Genomic DNA, 26003 nt, shown 5'->3' with positions numbered 1-26003 from the left:
AATTAAATAAATTGAAGAAAAATCTATGGTTTTAAACAAATAACCAACGGGTAAAAACAAAAATAATGTTTTGATCCGCATGATCAAAGGATCCCTATGAATTTTGGGGAAGGCTATCTTCATGATGCTTCTCATTAGATGAATGAATCAAGTATATCACTTGTGCGTGTGTTTTGCACTTGTAAAGCAATGGCCTAGACATTAACCTCGCGCGAATGAACATTCGTATTCCTTCTCTAGAACACTAATACATTGACCGTCATCCAGTTCCCAGCCGCAGCCGCTGGCAATTTTGACCCCCGTGTATTGACGGAGCAGAAATTTTTTTTTTTTTTTTTTTAAATAAATAGAAAAATAGAAGAAATGAGATGATCTAGACCGTTCATTTCGTTAAGAATCCCCAACTATAGATGGCCTGTACATAAAAATCCACCCCATTGCACATCTATCATCTATGCAAAGTGAAATAGTAGCAACGGTACATAAAAGCAGTTCTAACTCCCAGTATGATGGAAGCCTATGATATGAACGGTGAGGATGGGAAACGGATTGGCTACTTAGCCTGCCACTAGCCAATGGCTAGTGGTCGGTGCTATTTGGGCCCCACCATGATGTTTGTGTTTCATCCATGCCGTCCACCTATTCTTTCAGATAATTTTATGACATGAGCCCAAAAATAAGATTGATCCAAATCTCAAGTGGACCGCACAGTGTTGATTGAACGACCACCGTTAAATACTTATTGGGGCCACAAAAGTTTTGGATCAAGCTAATATATATTTTTCCCTTCATCCAAGTCTGTATGACCTAATCAAAAGGTTAGATGTCAAATAACCATTACAGTGGGTCCTAGGAGGTTTTTAATGGTGGACATTCAATCACTCTGTTTTCCCATGGTGTGGTCCACCTTAGATTTATATCTAGTTCATTTTTGGGATCAAGATCTAAAATTATCTTTCAAAATGGATGGACGGCGTGGATAAAATACATACACCATGGTGGGGTCCACATAGCACCGACGACTAGCTACCTGGCTTATGGCAGCGTCACTAGCCAAACTGCGTCTGTGAGGATGGTGCTGAGGTGGGGCATGAGAGGAACTTGGGTGGAAACACCTGACCATAGTTAAGTTAAAAGACTCGTGAATCAGGATTATCATACTAATCTCTAACTTTTTAAGCCCACACGCGTGTACAGATCAGCTAATGCACAGGCCACAGAATACACCAGCAAAGCATACATGTGAAGTATCCAATCCGTCCATCACAAGACTACGACTCTGTAGATTCTCTACACCAAAAATATGGCCGGTTATCTATCTAAGTGGCCCACAATTAACTGAAAAATTATGGTTGTAAGAAGCTTCTAACCCGTCCATTTATTTTTAATATCATAGCACATCTACGAAGTGAACCACCATTATCTTTATGAAACAGTACGTACACATTCATTCCCACATGATGAATGGCTTGGATATTTCACATGTTTGGCACGATGGCATATGGGGCGGCGCGTGCCTTAGCTGAATTGTACACGCGTGTGGGCTTAGGAAAGGCCACTAATCTAATGATATAAGAAACCTACTTGAAATTTGAAAATGAAGCTCTTCCACGACTACAACCAAAGACAGCAAGAGAAGAGAAGAAGAGCTGAAATTTCCATTTCTTCTTCTTCTCTATTTTTATATAATTCCATTGAGGTATATCTCATTACAATTTCTTGTTGCTATGGACTGATTTGAACATCTACTGCCTTTAATTCAAATTCTGAGCAGTTGGTATTGAAGAGAATCCGGTTTCATTTTCTTGTTTGTATGCTCTCTTTTTTTTTTTTTTTTGAATTTCTGTTACATGCAATTCAAATTTCAAGTTGTTGGTGTTGAAGAGAATCGTGTTTCTTTTCTTGTTACCATGGATTGATGTGAATTTCTGTTGCTTGTAATTCAAATTCCGAGAAGCGGGTATCGAAGTGATTTGTGTTTGGTTGAGTTAGCTAAATTTGATTTGATTAGGAAGTGATATATATTCTTTTTTTTTTTTTTTTTGAGAGAGAGATATCTGGTTTTCTTGGCAGAAATCTGTTTTTGATTGGGGAAGAGAATGGCGGTAGGCGGCACACAGCTGAGGAAAGCATTGGGAGCTATCAAGGACTCGACTCAAGTCGGATTGGCCAAAGTAAACAGCGATTACAAGGTTTGAATTTCAATCGCCATCCAGCCAATCGACTCTTCTTATGTCATGCTTATATGGGTGGGTGTGTTTGGTGTTTGGTTGCACCAAATATCATGAAATTTCATGATATCGAAACACACCGACATATATGAATTTGAGATTTTTTTGGGACTTTCTTTTTTATTGAATTGAATTATTCAGGAATTGGATATTGCAATTGTTAAGGCTACGAATCATGTTGAAGGCCCGGCTAAGGAAAGGCACATACAGGGTGAGTGCCCAGCTCTGTTTCTACTACTTCTTCTTCGTCTTTTAATATTTTAGCAACTAAGTTCCTTTGAAAATATTAGCTGAGCAATTGTATTGTATAGTCTACTGAATTGGGTCATGATAATTATGCTAAGAGAAATGGTAAAGAGGTTCGTGCGTGCCGTTCACCGTTTCTCCCCCATCTTATGATGATGATGATGATCAAGATCATTTAACTAAAAGGTTCCGTTGTATATGCGCCACAGGGTGAAAATCTTACTGATTAGTGATACTCGATGTCTGTACAAAGAGGCTAGTTAGAATCTGCAATTCACCTTCGTATGAATGGTCAGATTTCTGATGCGTTTGCTTTTTGGCATGTATCTCACCTGGCACAAGACCTTCTAGATGAATGGTCTGGATCTTCATGTGGTTGGTCAGAAAACACAAGCCTCCTTAGCATGCATCATTGGTCAATGCGTGAGTGCAAGCTTGATGTGCATCCTTTGATATATTTCACCACCCCTATAAATTGTAGATTGGGGCACATGGCAACGGATCCATACTGTTGAATAGGTGGGCCAGCACTTTGATGAATCATGCTATGGATATTTATAGAGGCTATTTACCCTTTTCTTTTGTAATTTGAATGTTATTAGAGCAGGTTTTGTATGTACTTCTTTGTCTTTGTTGTTATTTATAGTATGTGTTTTAATATGTTTTTCATTTAATTGCTTTCTGCATTGTATTTCATTTTGCTGGATTCTAAGATATTTTTGTTTCTGCATTTCTTCATGCAACATTGGCTTGCACTGCCTCGTACTTTAGTTGCATTAGCTTCAAGGCAAGAGGTTCAACTTGTAATGAAATGGCATCTCACAATGGGGCTCATGCGTCGCCCTGCTTCTGTTCATTCAAATGATATCAGCCTTCTTTTTCATGCATACACCCTGTTTTCTACCTTTGGTATTAGATCAGAATAAAAAGTTTAACTATTCTACACTGAAAGCAGAATAAAAGGTGTCCGTATCAAATATCCATTTCCCTTCTTTAGATGTTATCGTCATCATCATTAGTTGATTTATCCAATGACTTCAACTACATGTATTTGTTTCTATTATTGATAGTTCTTGTAAGTGTTAGGGAAATTAGTTCGTGTTTGTTTATTGTCATTTTGTTTTTCTTTTCTGTTTTTGTTTTTGTTTTTGTTTTTGTTTTTGTTTTTTTTGTTTTTGTTTTTTTTGTTTTTGTTTTTTTTTGAGTGAAAATCTATTTGTGGAGCTTTCTAAGTCCACACCCGCGTTCAATACATGTCACAATAGGTCCGAGATCCAATCCATCCATCGGTAAGGTTCCATGATATTTCTGCCATAGCCCAGGAATCAGGTTGATCCACTGGATAGATGGGCCACAGTTTGCAAAACAAACGTACGGCTCTGAAAAACTTGACTGAAGTTTTCTAACCCATCCATCTGTTTCCAATATTAGGGCCCACATGCTGAGTGGACCAGATTTATTTTTGGGAAACATGTAGAAGATTGGACAAACCTGATGAGTGGATTGGATCTTGTACCTATGTGCGATGTTGGCATTTGTGTGGCACATACACAAACTTTATTGCACACGCGTGTGCGCTTAACAAAGCTCCTAATTATGTTAGAAAGCATGGAAACTACATATGCTGCAGAATGTCAAGTAGGGAGGATCAAGACTATGAACTCATAAACTTATCGCTTTCACCCTTGTAGATTAATAGCATATTTTTTCACCCTTAGATTTATCCATTCACCAAAGTTTAGGTTCATTCGGTAAAATCTGCTGATCCATTCACCAAAGTTTAGGTTCATTCGGTAAAATCTGCTGATAATGCAGCTGTCTGGCTTCTAATCTTTAATGAGTGCTCTTCTCATATATTTCCTGTAATCTATTCTGGGTTTCTCTTCCCACTTATTTATCTTCACTTTTTACACACCATCTTCAAGTTTGATGAGTAATGGTCTGATATATACAGTTTTCTGTTTTACTGTTTTGCAGCCATTTTTTCTGCTATTTCAGCAGCAAGACCTCGGGCTGATATCGCATACTGTATCTATGCACTTGCTAGACGTCTCGCCAAGACACATAATTGGGCGGTATGTGTCCACTATGCACCATAACGGATCATTCGAACAGCTACCATTTTGTTTATTTTTCAAAAGTCAAATCCATTGACAATGTGAACGGATCTTTGATATGTTTGTAGTGCCTGAAATTTGGACATTAGATTTTTGAGACATTGTAATGATGCATTTCGCACCAATTTCATCATGATCATCATCGATGTTTTTGCCACTATCATTCTCTCTTTTGCATGTAAATTTCACCGGAAATATCTCTTACAAACCTTCAACCCAGGTGCCACTACCGCATCTAATTGTGCCTCTCAGTCCTGTTTCCGCTCCGACATCCTAGCTGTCTATACTTCCTACCATTTCAAAACAGATTAGGCATCTTCTCACTCAGCCTTCAGTGGCATGTCCTTTTATAGCAGATAATCTCAAGTGACGATGCGATAACAACCTCACAAAGACCAATATCGCAACATAAAGCCTTGGTACTCCAGAGGGATTGTAGCGGATCCATGGGAAGAGACATGTCCCAGTCAACACCCATCTGAGATAGGGAATGAATGGTCCATTTTTGTCGGGTAATTGCAGTCTACTCCCTGGTTAAACATTTCACTTAACCGCGGGAGTCCCATCTTGTATCCCTTATGTTTTTGTTTCTTGTGTTGTACTTTGGTCTTCGGATCTTTCGTTTAATGAAACATTGTTGCTTGCTCAAGCAACAAAAAAATAAAAATAAAAAAATAAATAAAAATAAATAAAAAATTCAGAACAGATGCTTCCCCTGCTGCTTCTCTTCATGCTTTGTGCAACTATATGGCTGATCTGATTCTCAGTTTACAAAATCTCACCATTATTATCATTAATTATTGCATCACGTAAGCCTCGTTTTTCAGTCACACAGAATGCATTCATGCATGTCCAGAACTTTCGATCATCAGGAAGCTGGGATGTCTCTAATTCTGTTATTTTGTATTCTATATTAAGTAGGTTCGCCTACATTCTCATAAAAGGATTTTTTCTTATATTAACTTGGTTTATGCATTAATCCCTGTAATTAACTACTCACACTAGAAAGCTGTGCTTTGGAAGCTCGTTCGCATCAGCTTTAAAGCATGTACCTTGGGATTTGGCTTACTCAATGTTGGTTGTACTTAGGTTGCGGTAAAAACTTTAGTCGTTATACATCGTGCTTTGAGGGAAGTGGACTCTACATTTCGGGAAGAACTCATTTATTATGGCAGGAGCAGAAACCATTTGCTCAACTTGGCTCATTTTAAGGATGATTCCAGTTCTCATGGTATTCACTGTTCTGTAAATTTATGCATTTTTTTTTTTTTTGCAAGGAAAATGTGGATTACTAATACATATTTTTCTTATCATGTGATAGCATGGGATTATTCTGCATGGGTACGTACGTATGCTTTGTTTTTAGAGGAGAGGCTTGAGTGTTTCTGTGTGCTGAAGTACGATATTGAGACTGATCAGCCGGTAAGCATTTTAGTCTATTCTATTTTCTTGTTTGGTTGATCCTTCTGTGTTCCTCTGTAGCCTCTCTCTCATAATCCAATTGTAATGCATATCTCTGAATGTGAATTTTGATTGCAAAATGCTTAGTTTGGTATTTGACCAAACTCAACTTGTTCTTCACTATTAGTTTCCGCGGATAAGCATCATGTTTCATTTTTTATTGATTTATTTATTTTATTTTATTTTATTATTATTATTTTTTTTTTAAAATTTCCTTTCCTAAAGAATTATGGTAATGGAAATCTAAAATTTTTGCAAGCTGTTGTAGAATCATATTTAGTCTAATTAGTCTTCAACAACAGTGAACTTCTCTAATAGATATTATTGATGATATCATTTTTTATTATCCTTTTTTAAGTTGTTCTTCATCTTTCTAGGTTACATAATCACATTTGAATTCAGTTGTGATAATCCTTCTTTGTAGTGACCTTTTCCATATTTTGATAACCGTAATCAGATGAGATATAGGCCTATTTTGAGGATCAAAACACAAGATTTGAGTGGGATTCAATGAATTGAAGCAGAATGGACCCTTTTGGGAAATATTGGAAGAGGGGATGAACCATCACTTATTCTTTCTGTTGTATTCATATCTAATGGGCCCTAAGCCACCAAATCATTCTTGATTTGCGTTTGATTAGGATCTATTTGGTTGGCTTTCAGCAGGTCAAGCTTACAAACAACATTCTTATCAAAGAACGGTCTAATATACCATTGAACACATGTTACAAATACAAAAGAAAATGGTAGAATCTGATGCTTTAAAATTTTCCTATTTTCCCAATATCTTTTCAAGATTTTTTCATGCCAAGAAAAAAATTCAGACTATGCCCAGTATCGTGTTGTTTGTTGGCACAACCGATACGCCCACTGATACTGTTATTCAAAACCTCGGGCTCACCTGATGAGTTGCCAGCCTGATTTTTTGGCCTGGTCATCAATAAGGCGGTGCCTACCTGATGATAGCTAGGATGTTCTGACACATTGCTTAGAAAAGCTCTAAGTATTAATACTTCTTGTCATATGTAAGATCAAGGTGCTCCCACTTCTTCAAATCTCGGTATCTTCACTCACACTCCCACTTTATGCAAATAAGCCATTTGCATGTAATTCATTTTTTTTGTTCTTTCTGTTTAGAAGTTGCATTGGTTTGATGGAACTGCATTGAAGATCATTTCATGGATTTGATTCAAGTATGACATGTGGATCAGTTTAGGCTTAGAACAGTAATCTGATTGAAAATGTGATAACGAGGACCAAAGTTACCTATATATGCTTTGGATGTTGTTGTCTGCAGAGAACCAAGGATCTCGACTCTGTTGAATTGCTTGATCAATTATCAGCTTTGCAACAGCTTCTTTTTCATCTCCTTGCATGTGAGGTAAAATGTTATGATTTGTTGGTCAAAAGTTTCATGCGCTCCATATCCACCCTTCATTTTGCAAAGTTTTACATCATGAACTTGTTTCATGAAATCAGTATTTTTTACCCGAAATAAGATTAGCATCACTTGCTTTTTTTTTTTTCTTCATTTGAAATATCTTTATTTGAACATGTCTGCAGCCACTAGGAGCAGCCGTCTATAATAATCTGATCCATGTAGGACTTTCAATGGTGAGTAATTTTTGCTATCATTCAATTTTATTTATTTATTATTATTTTTTTTTGCAAATTACATATAAAGCAGAAATACACAATGTTGGATTGGGAATTTGCTCATTCCAAGAAACTTCACATGGGACCATATTTTGGTGACCCAAATGGTTTAGAGGATGGTCCCCGCAGTGGCTGAAATAAACCTACAATCTTCCCTAGTTAGACAATCCCAAACCATCCAATTGGGTCCTAATTAAATTTGGACCATTTTTTTACAAAGGTGCATTATCAGATGTTAAGGTATCGCACATGCCATGATATGGCCCACTAGATCAATGGTTTAGGTTACTGAAAAGTGGGCCCGGTATGTACCATGCTTGGACATTTAAAAGACAAGGTTTCCTTCTTTCAACTATCATAGTACCTCTTATTTTAGTTGAAATGTCTCACCGGTGTTATCCACACTTCATGTTTATTTTTAACATTTTGGATAGGTTGCTGGGGAAAGTGTAAAGATTTATAAAGCTATATCCGATGGTACAATCAATATGGTTGACAAGGTAAACTGATTTTTCTGCACTACACTTCAAGCATTTGTGTACATTAGTAGGCATGTTGATTATTGAGAATTCTGGCAGTTCTTTGAGATGAAGCGAGATGATGCCGTCAAGGCTCTTGAGATATACAGGAAGGCAATGAAGCAGGTACTTCTTCAACTTGTATCATCTCTCCTTGTTCTGTCTATACTACATACCAATATGGGTTAGGATCCTTTTGTGTATTTGCTATTGTTTTCAAAGTTACAATTTGCTTGCAGGCAAAGCAATTGTCATCATTTTATGAGTTATGTAAAAGCCTTGGTCTTGGGCGGGGAGAAAGGTTTATAAAGATTGAGCAGGTTATGACTGTTCTAGTGATGCCTCCTACAATTTTACTTTCTTTGGATGTGATTATACTTCTTATAGGCTTTGCTAATCAGTTCACGGCAATCTGATACATTTTCCAATAATGCAGCTCTCTGAATCATTTCTCACGGCCATGGAGGAGTACGTGATAGATGCTCCACTAGCCAAGAATCAGGTATGAGAGTCCATTCATCAGCTACCAAACACATGTAGTTATCAAGCGTAACTTGGTCAATAAGCTGCCAACTGATACTGGTAATTATTTATGTTTCTTGATGCTACATGCAAATCCCTCGGCATTTTGCGACTTCTGAGATTCAAAAGCAATTCTAGTTTTAGTTTCAGATAACTATGTATGGAATTGGTATTATGATATAACAACTCAGGCCAACTTCAAAAATTGCAGTGCCCTTGTTGCATCATCATCGCCGTCATCATCCTCACTGTCATCATAGTCTTTTTCATCATTGGAATCTTCATTATCATCTTCATCGTTGTTGCTGTCATTTTTTTTTTTTTTTTACACATGCACCCGCCACACACCCACGCACGCCGTAGCGGGATTTCACCACCTATGGGTTTCGAACCGAAGACCTTGTGTTGAAACTCCTCAGAGTCTACCACTCGGGAAAGGACTGGAACCCTTGTTGTTGCGGTCACTGCCATCATTATCATCCACCTCTATCGTGTCATCCACACCGTCGTCATTGTCATCTTCTTAGCCTTGCCCCAGCTATTTGGTTGGCTTTTCAAATCTGGTTCATCAATCACTCCCATCAAAAAAAAAATAAAAAATACTCCCATCCAAGTTCTCATCCTTGGTATGTGACAAAGCCTTCAAATCCCTTCTCACTATCTCGGTCCAAGTCCTTTTATTTTTAGGCCTTCCTCTGTTCCTCCTTTCAGGCCCTTCAATCCTAATAAATGATCTCTTCCTCACACGATCTATCTTTGATCTTTGTTCCACATGCTCGAACCATCTTAATTTGCTCTTCATCATTCTCCTTTTGGGACTACTCTGCACTGTTCCTTCTAGCTGTCCAACACTCTGCCAGTATAGCACACTAGAGTGAATAATTGTTTATAAAATTTTCCCTTAAGTTTCATAGACTGAGATAACCACAAAACACTCTACTGTCTCTATTGCGTATGTTGATTTATATAAGGACAACTGATCACATACAACAATAGCATCCTGCTAGTTTGTCATGTTCGTAGGCCATCTGAGCCATGCAAAAAGTGGGGTCTATCATATAGATCACATGTCTCACAAATCAGCGTAATCCACTCATTGGGTGGGTCAGACCTTTACTTCCGAGTCTGATCTTCCTGAATTGGTCCCAGCTGATTTTCATGATGGGGACCACGTTTTGGATGGCTTAGATGTCCCACACATGTCACACATTCATGGGAAAGTATAACTTGGTAAGCTTAACATGCTATGGTTGCATGTGATCGTTCCTCTTACATTAGGGCATATAATATTTAGGGAAATGTATTGTTCGTTAAAGGTATTTCAAAAACAAAAGAAATAGAGAAAAAAAGAAGGAAACAATGCTTTTATTTTGTTTTGCTTTATAGTGGGAATCTTTAGTCCCCACATTAGATAGGAAGAAGGGTCATGAAGTAGTTTAGGAACTTTTCTCACAATAGACTTGTAAAATATGCGACATTTTGCTCTAGCCCATATGTGCATGAGGGGAAAACTAACCTGGAAACCAGTTAACCATGTGTATGCACACGATACTCATGTGCAGGGGTTGGGAATCTAGCCTCGGTAGGCTTGAGTGGGCATCTTTGAGTTTAGTCTTAATGTGCCTCTTTATTCTGTGCATCTAAAGCGTTGTGGTCGTTTTTCCAACGGGTCATCGTAGTGTTCCCATAATGGGTTGCAACGTGTAATGCGTGACGGTTTCTCATATGGGTATTTTGGTTGAAATCATTATAAATATATATTCTCTCACTCATGCACGCCACAAATTTCCTCTCCTTCTAAAATTCTTCTTCTTCGATCAGTTTCCTTTTGAGAAAATTCTTCTTCTTCGATCAGTTTCCTTTTGAGCATAATGTTGGAGGGTGGGGTTTCTGTTGGAGATTTGGTGTTGGGAATTCCATGGCCTGTGCACATTGTGAAGTTCCTCTTTATTGGGTGTTCTATCCTAGGTTAGCACATTGTCAACCTCCTGTACTGTTCTATGCACTGAGGGGCACAAACTATCTCAAAGAGAGTGGCATCGTCTGTGTCTTGACCCAGCAACATATAGAAGAATTTGCGAACGTGATCTCTTTCTGGCTGTAAATATTAATCATCTATCAGGTGTGGAGTTCCATTAGTATCTAATTTGATTTATTCACATATTTCCCTTAGTATTGGTTTCTGCCTTTACGTCTATAACCTTCCAAAATTTCTAATTGATTAAATTCCCCTTCTGGATTTATTGAAGGTCGTAGGGAAATAGATGCTAGATACTCGTATACTTTTTACCTGTTTCTTGTAAAATACCTCTAAATCCACTGCTCTCCCTTTTTGGTGCATCATAACCAACCCATTGACGTGCCTTTTTGTGTCTTCTATGTTGAGTGGATTACTGGTTTTGTGCCTTTTTTTTTTTCTTCCGGCTATGATACCATTTCTTGCTATATATATTCTTGTCATTCTCAATGGAATTAGAAAAACGAAACAAAACAAGACATTTTCACAATGTAGTCCCTAATCTTATGTATATAGTTGACAGATATTCTCTCCGACTAATTTCGGGGAGTTACTGATGTAGGACGAGTAGAGGATGACTCAATGGAGGGCCAGGATCACACAAATTCAGGCCAGAGGAGCCCTAGTTAGGAAAAAAAAGGGCCTAAACACACACTATAGCTTCCGATAGCCAGAACTTCACGACCAATTATCCGTTTCACGTGTATAATATACCGTTAGAAAGCTCTCGACAAGCTCTATGAGTGAAAATGGACAGTTTCCCTAATGGATTTCTCAAAAAAAGACATTTTCTAGGTCAAAAATGTGTTTTAGCCCAAAAAAAATACTATTTTTGTAGTTTTGTTTTTGCTATTTTAGGGTTTTAAGAGTCCGGTTGTGGTTCAAAGTCTTTGTTTTAGTCATCTGAGGGTTGTTTACAAGTTTTGGTAGGAGTAAACATCTTTCTACTATTTTTTACAATTTGTACTATTTCGGAGAAGTTTCCTATTTCGAGTCAAATTACGGTGTACGATGTCTTTTTCTTACTTACATTAAATACATTGTAAGCAGCACTTTACGACAATAACATCAATTTTTACCTCTCATTTATAGAGATTTCTCTCTCCTTGTGGATTCAAGGGGCTATTCTTGAGAAGAAGACTGATCTCCTCTTTAGTCCACGCACCTGCTATGTTAGTTACTCATATTCAGTTCTTAAACAAAATTTCATAGGCTTGATATGCTATGCAGCTTAAAATATTAATGCTGTTTAAATCTTTTCTACAAGAAATGTCTCTATGTAAGATAGAATCTACAGTGATTTTATAAATCAGGTGTCCATGTAAAATTTCCCAGTTGATGTTGTTCGTGTTTTAGTTCATTGTGCAATGTCAACGTAAATACGTTTCTTAAATTCTGACCATGACTCAGTTCAATGGATCTTGTTGACCATGAAATTGATACAAATTTTTTTTTTTTTTGACTACTTTCTTTTTCATATAATCAGGAGATGAACAACAAACTTCCAGCTCCCAAAGTGGTCTTGGCACTCGAATATAAGAAAGTCCCAGAAATGGAGGTGGCACCCAAGGCATCCCCACCACCACCTGAACCAGTTAAAGTGGATGTTCCTGCTATCGAACTACCTGATCTTTTGGTAATGTGTTTATTCGGTTTTCACCCAATACTACATTGAGTTTCACCATTTGTATTGTATTCGAGCTCCGAAACCTTTTGAGGCTATTGCCAATGTTTTGTGTTACGTGATTTTCAGGTATTGGATGATCCAAGCCCAGTTGCATCTGATCTTGATGAGAAAAACTCTATGGCGCTTGCCATGGTACCTGTTTGTAAGTCACTCACAAAATGTAGATACATTTATTAAGAATTACATCTTTAAGCAGTTCTCATGGTATTTGTGGACGATTGTTGCAGCAAATCCTTCAACAGATGCTGCTTCTTTTGGTACTGATCTGGCAAGTGGAACTACAGGCTGGGAATTGGCACTCGTAACTGCTCCAAGCTCAATTGAGGGTGCTGCAACGGCAACTAAGCTGGTAATATTTTCGTTCCTTATATCCTCGTTGTAGTGTTTCTTGTTGATGGCTGGGTCTTTGAGTTACCTCGATGTTTTAAAATAGTCGACTTGCATTGGTATTGAACATGGGGCAAGAGTGTCGTTTTCCTAAAAGAGGTTATCCTTGGACCAACTGATGTAGGACAATTGACCACTTGCTCTAAAAGCTCGAACTGATAGTGAGTGGTGAATCAATCCCTTTATCTCATAGCCCAAGCCCCACATCACATGGGTTAGGACCTCGGCCAAACCTCCTCGTGGGCCTCACTTCACATGGGTTCCGCTTTACATGGGCCACCCACCCCTGGTGTGTCCCCACATCCCACAGGCTACTCCACTCGAGTCCGGTGTGAAAATACCCAACTCCAACAGCATACATGGGCTGTGTGGCCAGTTCTGTCTACTTTTCTACATAGTTTGTGGTTTGATATATTTCTAATGAACTTAGAACTAGCTATTAATTCAATGAATATTTAGCTTTTCATTTTTACTATTCAATTTCATAATGTTTTAATATCACAATTTAGTCATAGTATCCCACTATGCCTTGAAGAGGTGCGCCAGCCATTGCCAAACCCAGCAAAGAGTGAGGATGATATCGAGTGGAAGCTGGTTGTAAATAGTTTTTTTACCAAGCAAGTCATGTCCTATTTCGGAGAACTGGTGAAACAGGATTCTTAACATTACCCCAAATAGCGGGAAAGGCTATGATGATAATGATGATGGTGATGACAAAGATGACAATGGGGATGAATTGAATCTTACTACCAAGTCGATCCTATTAGCAATGGTGTAGCTTTGGTGGAAATAGATTCCCATTGGATGTGGACAGAGGACGCTTATGCAGAATATCGATGATGTCTATCAAAAGAATTCAAGTGGAACTGAGAGTAGTCAATTTGTAGTAAGAAACAGCGTACCTGCTCAAGGGGAGCCAGATCCACTGCCTAGGGAGTGGACATGTTGGGCCCATCAGAAGAAGGGAGAAACCTCTGCTGGGGAACACTGGCTATCAATCCATGGAACATTTAGTGACCTTGGTAACTGTGGCCTCATGCTTTTAATCTAAAACTTTATTCCAGACTTTGGATTCTTCTCCTTTATTCTTCTTGGAAGCATAGTTTAAAATCTTGAAAACTTGCCTCAACCCGATGTCCATCTGGGTCGGGATGACTTGACTGAATATTTAAACTAGGAATTTAATTACACTAATAATTGACACTTAAAATAGCATGAATATGAACATAGAAATAGTGTGTGGTTAGCTAGTTGATGCTGTTTGTTAGCTTGGTCGAGGTCCCAAGTGGCTTGGTTCGAGTCTTTCTGAGTTGACCGAGTAGGCGAGCCGACACGACGTGTCTGAATCAAGTCAAACTCCTCAGAGAGTTTCACGTTGACTCGGGTGGATTTCTGGTCAAGTTGAGTTGACTTGGTGAGTTTCAAGTCGAGTTGCTAAGTTTTAGAAGCATGCTTGGAAGAATGTAAATCACAGAGACTTCAATCCTCATGACAGTTTTGTCCTAGAAGGCCTTTCTGTTGCTGCCATTTACTAATTACTCATTTAAGTTCTATTTTCTTGTTCCGAAGTCTGTTTTCAAGCATATAGGCATCAAGCAGCCACGGCAAAGTGATGATCTTCTTCATGATCATGCTTGGCAGCTTTGCAATCAGCCACATGACCTCAATGGCTGTTATGGGTGCATGTAGTTCAGTTGAGTGGTATAAAGCTCACGTGACTCTAAAATGATATGCATGAGAATATGGGACGCGGATTGGATACCGACAGGTTTGAGTAGCGAGACTCGCTACTGAAGTGACGTCACCAAGTTTTGTGGGACACACCATGATGTATGTATTGTATCCACACCATCCATCCATTTGGAGAGATCATTTTAGGGCATGAGACAAAGAATGAATCAGATCCAAATCTGGAGTGGACCCCACCGCAGAAAACAACGGGAAGAGTGACGCACACTGTTGAAACCTTCCTAAGGTCCACTATGATGTTGATCTGAGATCCAATGTGCTCATAAGTTAAGACAGACATGAAAGAAGGGAAAACACAAATTTCAGCTTAATCGAAAACTTGTGGCCCTTATAAATTTTTAATGGAGGGTGTCACTCTCTCCACTGTTTTCTGTGGTGGGGTCCATTTGAGCTTTGGATCTGACTCATTCTTTGGCTCATGTCCTAAATTGATTTCTCCAAATGGATGGACGGTGTGGATACAACACGTACATCATGGTGGGTCCCACAACTTGGTGACGTCACTTCAGTAGCGAGTCTCGATACTCAACCTGTTACTAGCTAATCCGCGTCCGAGAATATGACATCCTTTACGTGCAAAGATTTTTTGCCAACTGCGAATATGCCAATCGCTAGGATGGTAAGTGCGGTCATGGTGTATGTTCGTGCCCAGTCTGCAGGTCCTATTATCCATATTGTGGATTGATGGGTCCCACTCCCACAATGGAGCTAGTCTTCGGCGTTTTTTGTTCCAAGTGTCTGCCTATTTGTAGACTATTGAATGAAGGGTTAGGATCTATCAATCTGGGAGATTCTTGGGGCATACCCGACAACATGTAGGTCAGATCAATGGTCTAGGATCACCATGCGATAGTTTGTCTTCTTTATTCTTGCACTTCTTCTGTTGGAGAAAGTAGATTCATTTTATTTTATGGGATTAGATAGATATGTTCACCTCTCTTTGTTATAGTTGATGATGTTCTCTGAATTTTCATGACAGGGTGGTGGGCTAGACAAGCTCACATTGGATAGATTATACGACGATGCACTGAGACGAGCGAACCAGAACGTGAGCTACAACCAATGGAACATGGAGCCTATGGCGGGTCCCATGATGCCACAAGTGGCCCACAACCCGTTCTATGCCTCTAACGCATTTGCAACACCTCATAGCATGCAGATGGCTGCAATGGCCTACCAACAGCAGGCCTTCCTGTTGCAGCAACAGACGATGATGGCCCAACAACCACAACCACCTCTCAATCCATTTAGCAATCCATACAATGTTGGGGCACACCAGTTTGGGCCAGGTATGCATCCTCATCTTCAGGCATACAACCCATATGCAGGCTTTAGTTAGAACCCGCGGTCCTTGAAGCCATCTTCTTCCCACGTTGATGTCGATGCAGAAATGTAAAGTATGTCATGTATGTGCAGTAAGTAAATGTTTTGGATTTATTGGATTATTTATGGACATGGATGTGATCCTAATAATCTTCTGAGAGTTGGTTTGAAAATATTCAATCTGTACTGATTGAACGGTTTTAGATGTTACCAAAAATTCATTACTTTTTATTTCAGCTGCATTTTTTTTTTTGTACAGCATCTTAGTGTGGAATATAGGGTGGCTAGCCAATGTAAGTAACAGCTTTTTGTTAAAAATTGGGATGGGAGGGGCTCTGAGGGTTGATCCTGGGAATAGGCAAGGTTGGTCCGTTCACCTATGTAGGATGTTGACGGATGAGCGTGATGAGGTCGATCATCATCTTCCTCAAGGATAACTACTTCGAATCCACGAAGCTTCTTTGAACTCCTCATAGAGACTTATTGAATCCACAGGGAAAAAACAAGAAAATAGAAATAATATTCATGAAAATTCATAAATTGATTGATTGATGAATGAAATAAACAAGTCTACAACCCTTTAAATAGGGATACCAAGCCTTGGAAGAAGTTTATGATTTAAACTACAACTAAAACTCCCTAAAATTCCTAACTTACTAGTAAATTTACTATTTATAGTGTCCTATGTGGCTTAATCACGTTATTCTCCTCACTCTTCTAAACACTTTTCATGTTGGACACAACTCCTAAAACTCAAAGGATAAAAAGTTATAATCAAACTAAAACTTAGTATAAATAGCAAAAATGGAAATAAAATAGATTTTCGACAGTCAATCTGATGGAATCTCGCAAATTTGGCATGGGCAACCCGGCATAGCCGGTTTGCGAGAGATACGCTTATTGTAAGGTTCTCCTAGTTTGGATCCCCTCCGCCTCTGATCGTGCCTTCTCTGGTACATCTTGGACGTGAAAGTGTCCGCAACCCGCTCTACATCAGATGTGGCTCATCAGATGCTTAGTTAGAGGTGGCAATGGGCCAGGTTGATTAAGATATATCAAGTTCCACCAAGTATACAAATAAAACCTAACCATAGATATCCTCCAATAATATCTCATAACAATCATATCTTCTAAATCATCCACACTAACAATCCACCCTTCTCCTCGAAGTTACAGGGAAATTTTAGTGAATAACCATATCTAACATGTTGGGTTGACAAGTCGTTGGTCCTATAAGGAAAGAGTGACATGATTAAACGACCATTCATAAAATCTCAGCCAGACAATGAGGTTTTGTGTTTATATTTCTTATGTTAGCTTTATTTCAAAGCTCAATATATCTTGGAAAATACACCATCATAGTGACCATATCTAATATAACCTATGGGTCTCAATTTTCCATGGACTGCGACTATGTCCTACTGATTGGTATTATGTCTCTAAATAAAATTTTATTTTTCTAGAAGATGAGCAGGATTTTATTACTTGTAAAGGACTAATTTCTCAAGAATACAGAGGGAACAGAGCAGAGAGAAAAACTACACCTCAGGCTAGGGAAGCAAAAAAAAAAAAAAAAGACCCACAGCCTAAGGCAAGGAAGTAGGGGGAAAAAAAAAAACCCAAAAACAAATAAGAACCTATGCAGAGAAAGAAATAAACTAAAGAATATCTGATGCCATTTTGAAAGCCAATCAATAAAAGGCAGGATCCAGTGGATTTTCTCAGTCTGATTTTTGGATGCACTCATGCAAATCCAAAGATGGACGACCTTCTTCTAGTGGTCTGCCAAAACACTACTAGAGTTCCATCCCTTTGATTTACAGTTAGGATAGCCCACCAAATACAATTGATGGCTCTGATTATATGATGGGAGCCAATAGACACAAATGTGTCACCTCTCTCGCTATAGTTTTCCTTTGATGTGAGGGAATCTCTCTTTACAGATCAAAGAGGATTGGTGGAAATGGGCACCTAAAGCTAATCGAGCACCACATGGATGGAATTTTCATGAGATCTACCCCATCCATAAGGTGCATTGTCTCTTCTACACCCTTGGACCCAAATATCAAGATGATACAAAAGTCAAGTAGGCCACACCATGGGAAACAGATGGAATGGGACATCCACCGTTAGTTTTGCATAGGGCTCACCATGATGTTTGTATGCATTCTCTTCATCTAATTTGCCTCATCAAGATGAAAGGATTACCTAAAAATCATAATATTGAAAAAGTAATGTGTGCCCTACCATGAGAATTTAGAAGTTTATTCATGAATTTTAAATTGCTCGAGTGTTGCACAGCATGATTTTTTCGACCATGGCTAAACAAGGGATGCTATGCCTGATAGGTGGGCGGGATTGATGGGGATTTTCTCCTCATGACTTGACTAGTCGAGGGCCTAGCTCAACCGGTCGAGGGTGGTGCTTGACCAGTCGAGCCCTGGCTTGACTCAAAGTTCAGCAACCAATTGTGTTAATTCTTCCGCGCTGCTCGACCAGTCGAGGAGTCTACTTGACCGGTCGAGGGTCCGCTCGACCAATCGTGGACTCTGCTCGACCAGTACAGGTTACACAGATTCATGTCCAGATTTTGTGCGGATTGCGTAAATTTGAGGCGGTTTTCACAGATGTGCGGAAAGGAGTTTCCTAAACTATAAATATGGGTCCCTAGGGCTGTTCTAGGGAATGCAAGAGAGTTTCTTAAAGCTTTGGAAGGGTTTGTTAAAGGAGTTAGGGCTATCAAAGGTGAGAGAGAGAGAGAGAGAGAGAGAGAGAGAGAGAGAGAGAGAGAGAGAGAGAGAGAGAGAGAGAGGAAGCTTGTGGAAGGGAGGTTCTACTCGTAGAGGTGATCTACTGTGCATTCGATATCTCAGTGCTTCTACGTCCTCGTAATCGGTGAGATCTCTCCGTTTTTCATTATTCTCTTATTGTTCATCCACTCCTACGTGAGTGAAAAAGGTTTGATCCAAGCGATGTGTGCTTGCGATCAGTTGTAACGTTCTATTTCATAGTGAATTGTTGCTCTGGATGAGGTCCCGTGGTTTTTACCTCTTTGAGGGTTTTTCACGTAAAAATCTCTTCTGTCGTGTGGTTTATGCTTTAATTTATTTCATTGCTTTATTATATCTCATAATTTTGGTGTTTTGGGAGGCTAGATCCTAAGGTTTTGTGCAACGACCCCTAATAAAGTGGTATCAGATAGTTCAGGTTGGTTGAACGGAGTGGGATCGGTTCTAAATTATAAAAGGTGGCTCATCAAGGATGATCAGTCTCAATGGTTCTAGCTGGACCATATGAAAGGCTAAGATGGAGGACTTGCTTTATTGCAAGGACTTGTATTCTTCAATTTAAGGCATATTAGCAAAAACAAAGGATATACAGATGATGATTGAAAGAAATTGGACGGGAAGACGGTGGGGTTTATTAGACAATGGATAGACGATTCCGTATTCCACCATGTGTCTATGGAGACCTCAGCCGCTAGCCTATGGCTAAAACTGCAAGGACTGTATGAGAGGAAGACAGCCGACAATAAAATTTTTCTGATAAGACAACTTGTGAATCTCAAGTTCAAAGATGGTGGTTCTGTGACTAAGCACATGAATGAAGTTAGCAATATATTGAACCATCTCTCCGCTATAAAGATGGTCATAAACATGAATTACAGGCTTTGCTATTGCTTAGCTCATTGCCTGATAGTTGGGAGACACTGTTGGTGTCTTTGAGTAACTCCACGCCAGAAGGAAAGGTGTCCATGGAACAGGTAACTAGTTGTCTCTTTAATGAGGAGACAAGGAGGAAGTCTCAGGGGTCTACTCAGCAAGATACCCTTGTGATACAAGATCGAGGGAGAGGAAAGAACAAAAAGGGCGGGAAGGCTCGAGATAAATCAAGAGGCAAGTCGAGTACCAGGAAGGATGTTGAATGCTGGAATTGTGGCAAAAAGGGCCATTACAAGCATGAATGTAATAGGAAGAAGAATGACAAGAAAAGAAAAGGAAAGGAAAAGGAAGATGAATCAGATTCCACTGCGGTCGCTTCATATGGCGACATTGTAATTATTCTTTCAGCATATCATGATGTTTGTCTCACGGCTACGAGTCAAGACACCGACTGGGTGATAGACTCAGGAGCCTCGTTTCATGCAACTTCCTGCAAAGATTTCTTCACAAGCTACAGGTGAGGTGACTTTGGGATCGTGAAGATGAAAAATTCTGGTGTATCGAAGATCGTAGGGGTCAGTGATATTTGTGTGAAGACTGATGTGGCCTGCACATTGGTTCTAAGAGATGTGAGGCACATTCCAGACCTTTGCCTCAACTTGATGTCGATGGGAAGGTTGGATGATGATGGGTATGAAAGCCGTTTTGCTGGTGGGCGCTGCAAGCTCATCAAGGGTTCATTGATCGAGGCCAGAGGAAAGAAGTGTTGCACCCTTTACAAGGCAAGTATCAGTGTGTGTAAGGGTGGGTTGAATACAACGGAAGATTCAGCTATTGACATGTGGCACAGGCGTCTAGGCCACATGAGTGAAAAAGAGCTTCAGCTACTAGCAAAGAAGTGGCTCCTTTCAGACATAACAGGTATACCTCTCAAAACCTATATTGATTGTTTATCAGGAAAACAATATAGAGTTTTATTTGTTAAATCTACTTCTCATGTTAATAAAGTGCATGCATTAGATTTGGTTTATTCTGATGTTTGTGGTCCTATGAAGACAACAACATTGGGTGAGGATTGTATTTTATCACTTTTATAGATAATGCATCTAGGAGGGTTTGAGTTTATGCTTTGAAATCCAAGGACGAGGTCTTTGGTGTGTTTAAATTATTTCATGCTATGGTAGAGAGAGAGACAGGTAGATCATTGAAGTGCATCCGCACTGACAATAGTGGTGAATACATCGGTGGCTTTTATGAGTATTGCAAGTCTTTGGGTATACGGCATGAATAAATGGTTCCCAAGACCCCCCCAACATAATGGTGTGGCTGAGCGAATGAATCGCACCATTGTAGAGAGAATCAGATGCATGTTATCCCATGCAAAGTTGTCGAAAATATTCTGGGGAGAAGCAATGCACACTGCAGTGTATTTGATAAACAGGTCTCCATCAGCCTCGTTGAATGGAGAAGTACCTGAGAAGGTGTGGACTGGACAAGATCCATCATACAATCATCTTAGGGTGTTTAGATGCAGGGCATTCATTGACGTACTAAAAGACGAGAGGTCCAAGCTCGATATGAAGATCAGGCAATGTGTGTTCTTAGGGTACGGTGATGAGAAGTTCAGCTACAGATTGTGGGATCCGACTGAGAAGAAGCTCGTTAGGAGCAGAGATGTGGTTTTCTTTGAAGACCAATGTATTGACGACATTTGTAAGCCAGAAAAGACGCAGCCTAGTTTAGGAGAGTTAGAGGATATGGATCCGGTTATTCCTCCCGTGGTGCCTGATGACGGGGGAGTACAGCAAAGTGCAGAGGACGAGGGAGTTCCCACAGAAATGGACCAGGGGAGCAGCCCCCACTTGATCCACCTGTTGAGCCACAGGTGAGGAGGTCATCTAGGGATAGATAGCTGTCCAAGAGGTACTCGCCGCATGAGTATATTATGCTCACTGATGGGAGAGAGACAAAAGATTATTCTGAGGCCCTAGCCGACGAGCATAAGGGGGAGTGGATGAAAGCTATGCAAGAGGAGATGAAATCCTTGCATAAGAACCACACCTATGATATGGTGAAATTGCCTAAGGGCAAGAAAGCTCTGAGCAACAAGTGGGTGTTCAGAAAGAAGAATGAGCAGAAAAATTCACAAACGAGGTTCAAGGCCAGACTTATGATAAAAGGGTTTGGTCAGAGAAAATGTATAAACTTCGAGGAGATATTCTCACCAGTGGTGAAGATGACATTCATATGGGTGTTGCTTGGGTTGACAGGTAGCATGGATATGGAGATAAAGTAGATAGATGTTAAAACTCCCTTTCTCCATGGTGACCTGGAAGAAGAGATCTACATGCACCAATCAGAGGGTTTCGAAGTCAAGGGTAAAGAGCATATGGTGTGTAGGCTGATGAAGAGCTTGTATTAACTGAAACAACCTCCAGGGCAATAGTACAAGAAGTTCAACTCATTTATGTTAAAGCATGGATATGACAAAATCGAGTCGGACCACTATGTGTTCACGTGCAAGTTCTCAGATGGTGATTTCTTAGTTCTACTCATGCTCATCATAGGTAAAGACATTAAGAAGATTGACAGGCTGAAACAGGAGTTGGGCAAGTCGTTTGCGATGAAAGATTTGGGCTCGACTAAACAGATCCTAGGAATGGAGATAACTTGTGACAAAAGCAGCAGAAAGCTTTAGTTATCACAAGAGCGGTATATTGAGAAAGTCCTAAAGTGGTTCAATATGAATGCAGCGAAGCCGGTCAGTACTCCACTGGATGGTCACTTTAGATTGAGTGACATGTAGTGTTCCAAGATGAAGCCAGAGGTGGATGAGATGCAGAAGATACCTTACGCGTCAGCAGTAAGAAGTTTGATGTATGCTATGGTGTGTACGCGCTCAGACATAGCATATGCGGTTGGTGTTGCCAGCCAGTATCTTATCAATCTTGACAAAGAACATTGGGCAGCGGTGAAATGGACACTGCGGATCTAAGAGGTTTATTCAGGTTGAGCCTATGCTATGGCAACGGAAAACCTATGTTAGATGGCTACACAGATGAAGATATGATAGGTGACATAGACTCCAGGAAGTCTACATCGAGGTTCATGTTCATGTTTGTAAGGGGAGCGGTCTCTTGGTAGAGCAAGCTATAGAAGGTCGTAACATTATCGACGCAGAGGCCTAGTACATTGCAGTCATAGAGGCATGTAAAGAGATGGTTTGGATGAAGAGGTTCCTATAGGAACTTAGCCTGAAGTAGGAGCAGCACGTGGTTTATTGTGATAGTCAAAGTGCTATACACTTAAGCAAGAATCTAAGTCAGCACTCTAAGTCGAAGCATATAGAGATTCTGTATCACTGGATTAGGGATACTTTGGAACAGAAGGTGTTACAGCTTGAGAAGGTCCACACAGACGATAATGAGTCAGACATGATGACCAAGGCATTGCTCAAGGGCAAGTTTGAGGTTTGTAGAAACCTGGCTGACTTGAAGATGACAGATTTCTCCCGAGTCGAAAAGGGAGAGATTTGATGGGGATTTTCTCCTCATAGCTCGACCGGTCAAGGGCCTAGCTCGACAGGTCGAGGGTGGTGCTCGACCAATCGAGCCCTGGCTCGACTCAAAGTCCAGTGACCAATTGTGTTAATTCTTCCACGCTGCTCGACCAGTCGAGGAGTCTGCTCGACCGGTCGAGGGTCTGCTCAGCTAGTCGAGGTTACACAGATTCATGTCCGTATTTTGTGTGGACTGCGTAAATTTGAGGTGGTTTTCACCGAGGTGCGAAAAGGAGTTTCCTAAACTATAAATATGGGTCCCTAGGGTTATTCTAGGGAATGCAAGAGAGTTTCTTAAAGCTTTGGAAGGGTTTGCTAAAGGGTTTAAGGTATCAAAGGTGAGAGAGAGAGAGAGAGAGAGAAAGAGAGAGGAAGCTTGTGGAAGGGAGGTTCTACTCGTAGAGGTGATCTACTTTGCACTCGACATCTCAACGCTTCTACGTCCTCGTAATTGGTGAGATCTCTTCGTTTTTCATTATTCTCTTATTGTTCATCCACTCTTGCGTGAGTGAAGAAGGTTTCATCCAAGCGGTGTGTGCTTGTGATATGTTGTAACGTTCTACTTCATAGTGAATTGTTGCTCTGGACGAGGTCCCGTGGTTTTTACCTCTTTGAGGGTTTTCCACGTAAAAATCTCTTGTGTCGTGTGGTTTATACTTTGATTTTATTTCATTGCTTTATTATATCCCATAATTCTGGTGTTTTCGGAGGCTAGATCCTAAGGTTTTGTGCAATGGCCCCCAACACGGATTTTATGCACATTAGATTATTTTCCCAAGTTAGAGAAAGTTAGCCCCGACCGCGAGGTAAGCAATAATTTTCTTCCTATAATATAATTCGGTGTATGCTTTCTTGAATGAGCCTTTGTACCTTAAACAAAGTTTATCAATGTCTATATAAGTGCGTCTAAGAACATTTGAGGGCCATTTGATGCTCATAAACTCCTTAGTTGTAAAGGGTTTATAGGAAAATATTTTTATGACAATATTTGTTTGTAGATGCTTTATAGGTGAATTCACTTCCTTTTTTCTAAGCAAAAAGCTATGTTTTTTTTTAAATTTTTTTAAATTTTAAATACATGTAAAATCTTTACAACTAAAATGACATTATATAAAGTAGAATACGATAATGAACACACATAAAATTGTGTGACATGACACCATGCCACGCAAAAACTTATGGAGCTTAAAATTTTGGCTAAGTCCCATAGGGCAGGTGAATAAGATCATTTAAAAATATGTGTCAATTAAAGCAATTGACACTTAAGCTTCCGAGTCAAGTGGATTCAAGTATATAGATTACAATAGATACAACTAATTGAGCAACTAGTCTATGTGGTGAGATAGATATCTTGTGTATATATGTGTAATTAATTAAGAACCTAGCATACAATTAATTATGCATTCATATACAACAATCAAGATCCACAACATAAAATAGAAATGTGCACAAATCACAATCACAAATACAATGATATATAGTGGTTCAGCTAATTGCCTACTCCACTTCCGGTGGACACACTCCTCGACTGTACTAAATTTCATTATCTTAAATGTTTCCAATGGGTTCACCTCTAACTTTTATAATAATTTTACATGTTCACCACAAACTTACACGTACTCACCCGTGTTGGTGGACCACGTACACACTTATGTCGGTGACAATCCTAAACAATGACCTACATGTACTCACGTGTATTGGTGGAACATGTTTCCACCCATGTCGGTGGCGACTTACTTGGTTTTTTATTGACTAACCAAGAACCACTACAGTATTAATTTAAGGACCTACGTATACTTCCGTTGAAAGCTCCCACGGAGACTAACACATATACACCCGTGTCCAGTGGTGATCCTACATAAGGACTTACGTATACTCCCGCCAGAGACAGTCCTACACAAGGACCTATATGAGTTTAGATCTCAAGCTCTATACTCAATCCTACACAAGGAAAGAGCATACTCGGATTCTAACAAATGACTCTTACTTGGTGGTTGGATTGATCTCCATTGTAGCACCTTCTTTAAGAAGATTCTTCAATGCTTGAATTAGCCTCTCTTGTGCTCTCCCGATCTTTGAAGTCGATCTTCTTTCACTTCCTTAAATCGGCTATGGACAACAATCTTCCTATTAAGATGTGAAGGTAATGGGAGTTGGGTTGAATCTCCTACAACTAATGCTTTTAGTTGGTTTATAGTAATGAGTATTCTAGAGTATATAGATAAGAATTTACCTATATGCTTAGTGTCTAAAATATAAAAAATGTAAATAACATTAACACCTTCATAATGGAGCTTGGAATGCTCACTAGAGTGATTAATCACAAGAAGGGTATCATGAATATCTTTGGTTTTGAGCTAGGAGAGGATAATGAGTGGGGAATCACCTAGGTTCTAATTGCATAAAAAATCCATCAAAACGTCTAAAATTTGAATGCCCATAAATATAGAAAAGATTTGCAATGGCTATAAAATGGGCAACTAACGGCATTGTCGATTTGATCGATCCTTTGATTCGATCGAATACCCATTTGATAGGATTGAACTACCATTCGATTTGATCGAGAAACTCTAGATATAGGCAATTTTACTTGCTGGACATTTTTGTCCAACTTCAATTGAATCGAGGGAATTTTTAATTCGATTGAGTCCCATTAACGAACTGTCGATTCAATTGAGATCCCCTCAAAACTGCTGAATTGGGCTATTTGTTTATTACCAGCTTTAAATCATCGATTCAATCGAGATCCCCTCGAAACTGCTGAATTGGGCTATTTGTTTATTAATAGCTTTGAACTTTTAAAGCTTAACTAGACTATGATCGAATATGTATCCTAAGGCTATGGGATGATCATGCAAATGTTTACTT

General features: G+C 39.5%; 1 protein-coding gene across 2 annotated transcripts; it reads left to right on the top strand.

Moving 5' to 3' along the window:
• The first annotated feature begins 1558 nt into the window (after positions 1-1558).
• On the top strand, positions 1559-16150 carry LOC131258361 (putative clathrin assembly protein At5g35200). Of its 2 annotated transcripts, none has more exons than XM_058259630.1 (16): positions 1559-1699; positions 2074-2192; positions 2373-2442; positions 4455-4552; positions 5684-5825; positions 5916-6016; positions 7353-7436; positions 7619-7669; positions 8146-8211; positions 8290-8355; positions 8469-8549; positions 8666-8731; positions 12255-12404; positions 12522-12597; positions 12683-12804; positions 15571-16150. In XM_058259630.1, exons 2-16 carry the CDS (start codon positions 2100-2102, stop codon positions 15928-15930), a joined length of 1626 nt encoding a protein of 541 aa, XP_058115613.1. In that variant the 5' UTR covers positions 1559-1699; positions 2074-2099; the 3' UTR covers positions 15931-16150. The 2 variants fall into 2 exon arrangements, with proteins under 2 accessions (XP_058115613.1, XP_058115614.1); XM_058259631.1 differs by lacking the exon at positions 1559-1699 and adding an exon at positions 1786-1811.
• Positions 16151-26003: the final 9853 nt, after the last annotated feature.

The sequence above is a fragment of the Magnolia sinica genome, chromosome 10, assembly GCF_029962835.1.
Source record: "Magnolia sinica isolate HGM2019 chromosome 10, MsV1, whole genome shotgun sequence".
In the NCBI taxonomy this organism is placed as follows: Eukaryota; Viridiplantae; Streptophyta; class Magnoliopsida; order Magnoliales; family Magnoliaceae; genus Magnolia; species Magnolia sinica.
The sequence above is the reverse complement of the archived record's forward strand: the minus strand, read 5'-3'. Positions and strand labels throughout refer to the sequence as shown.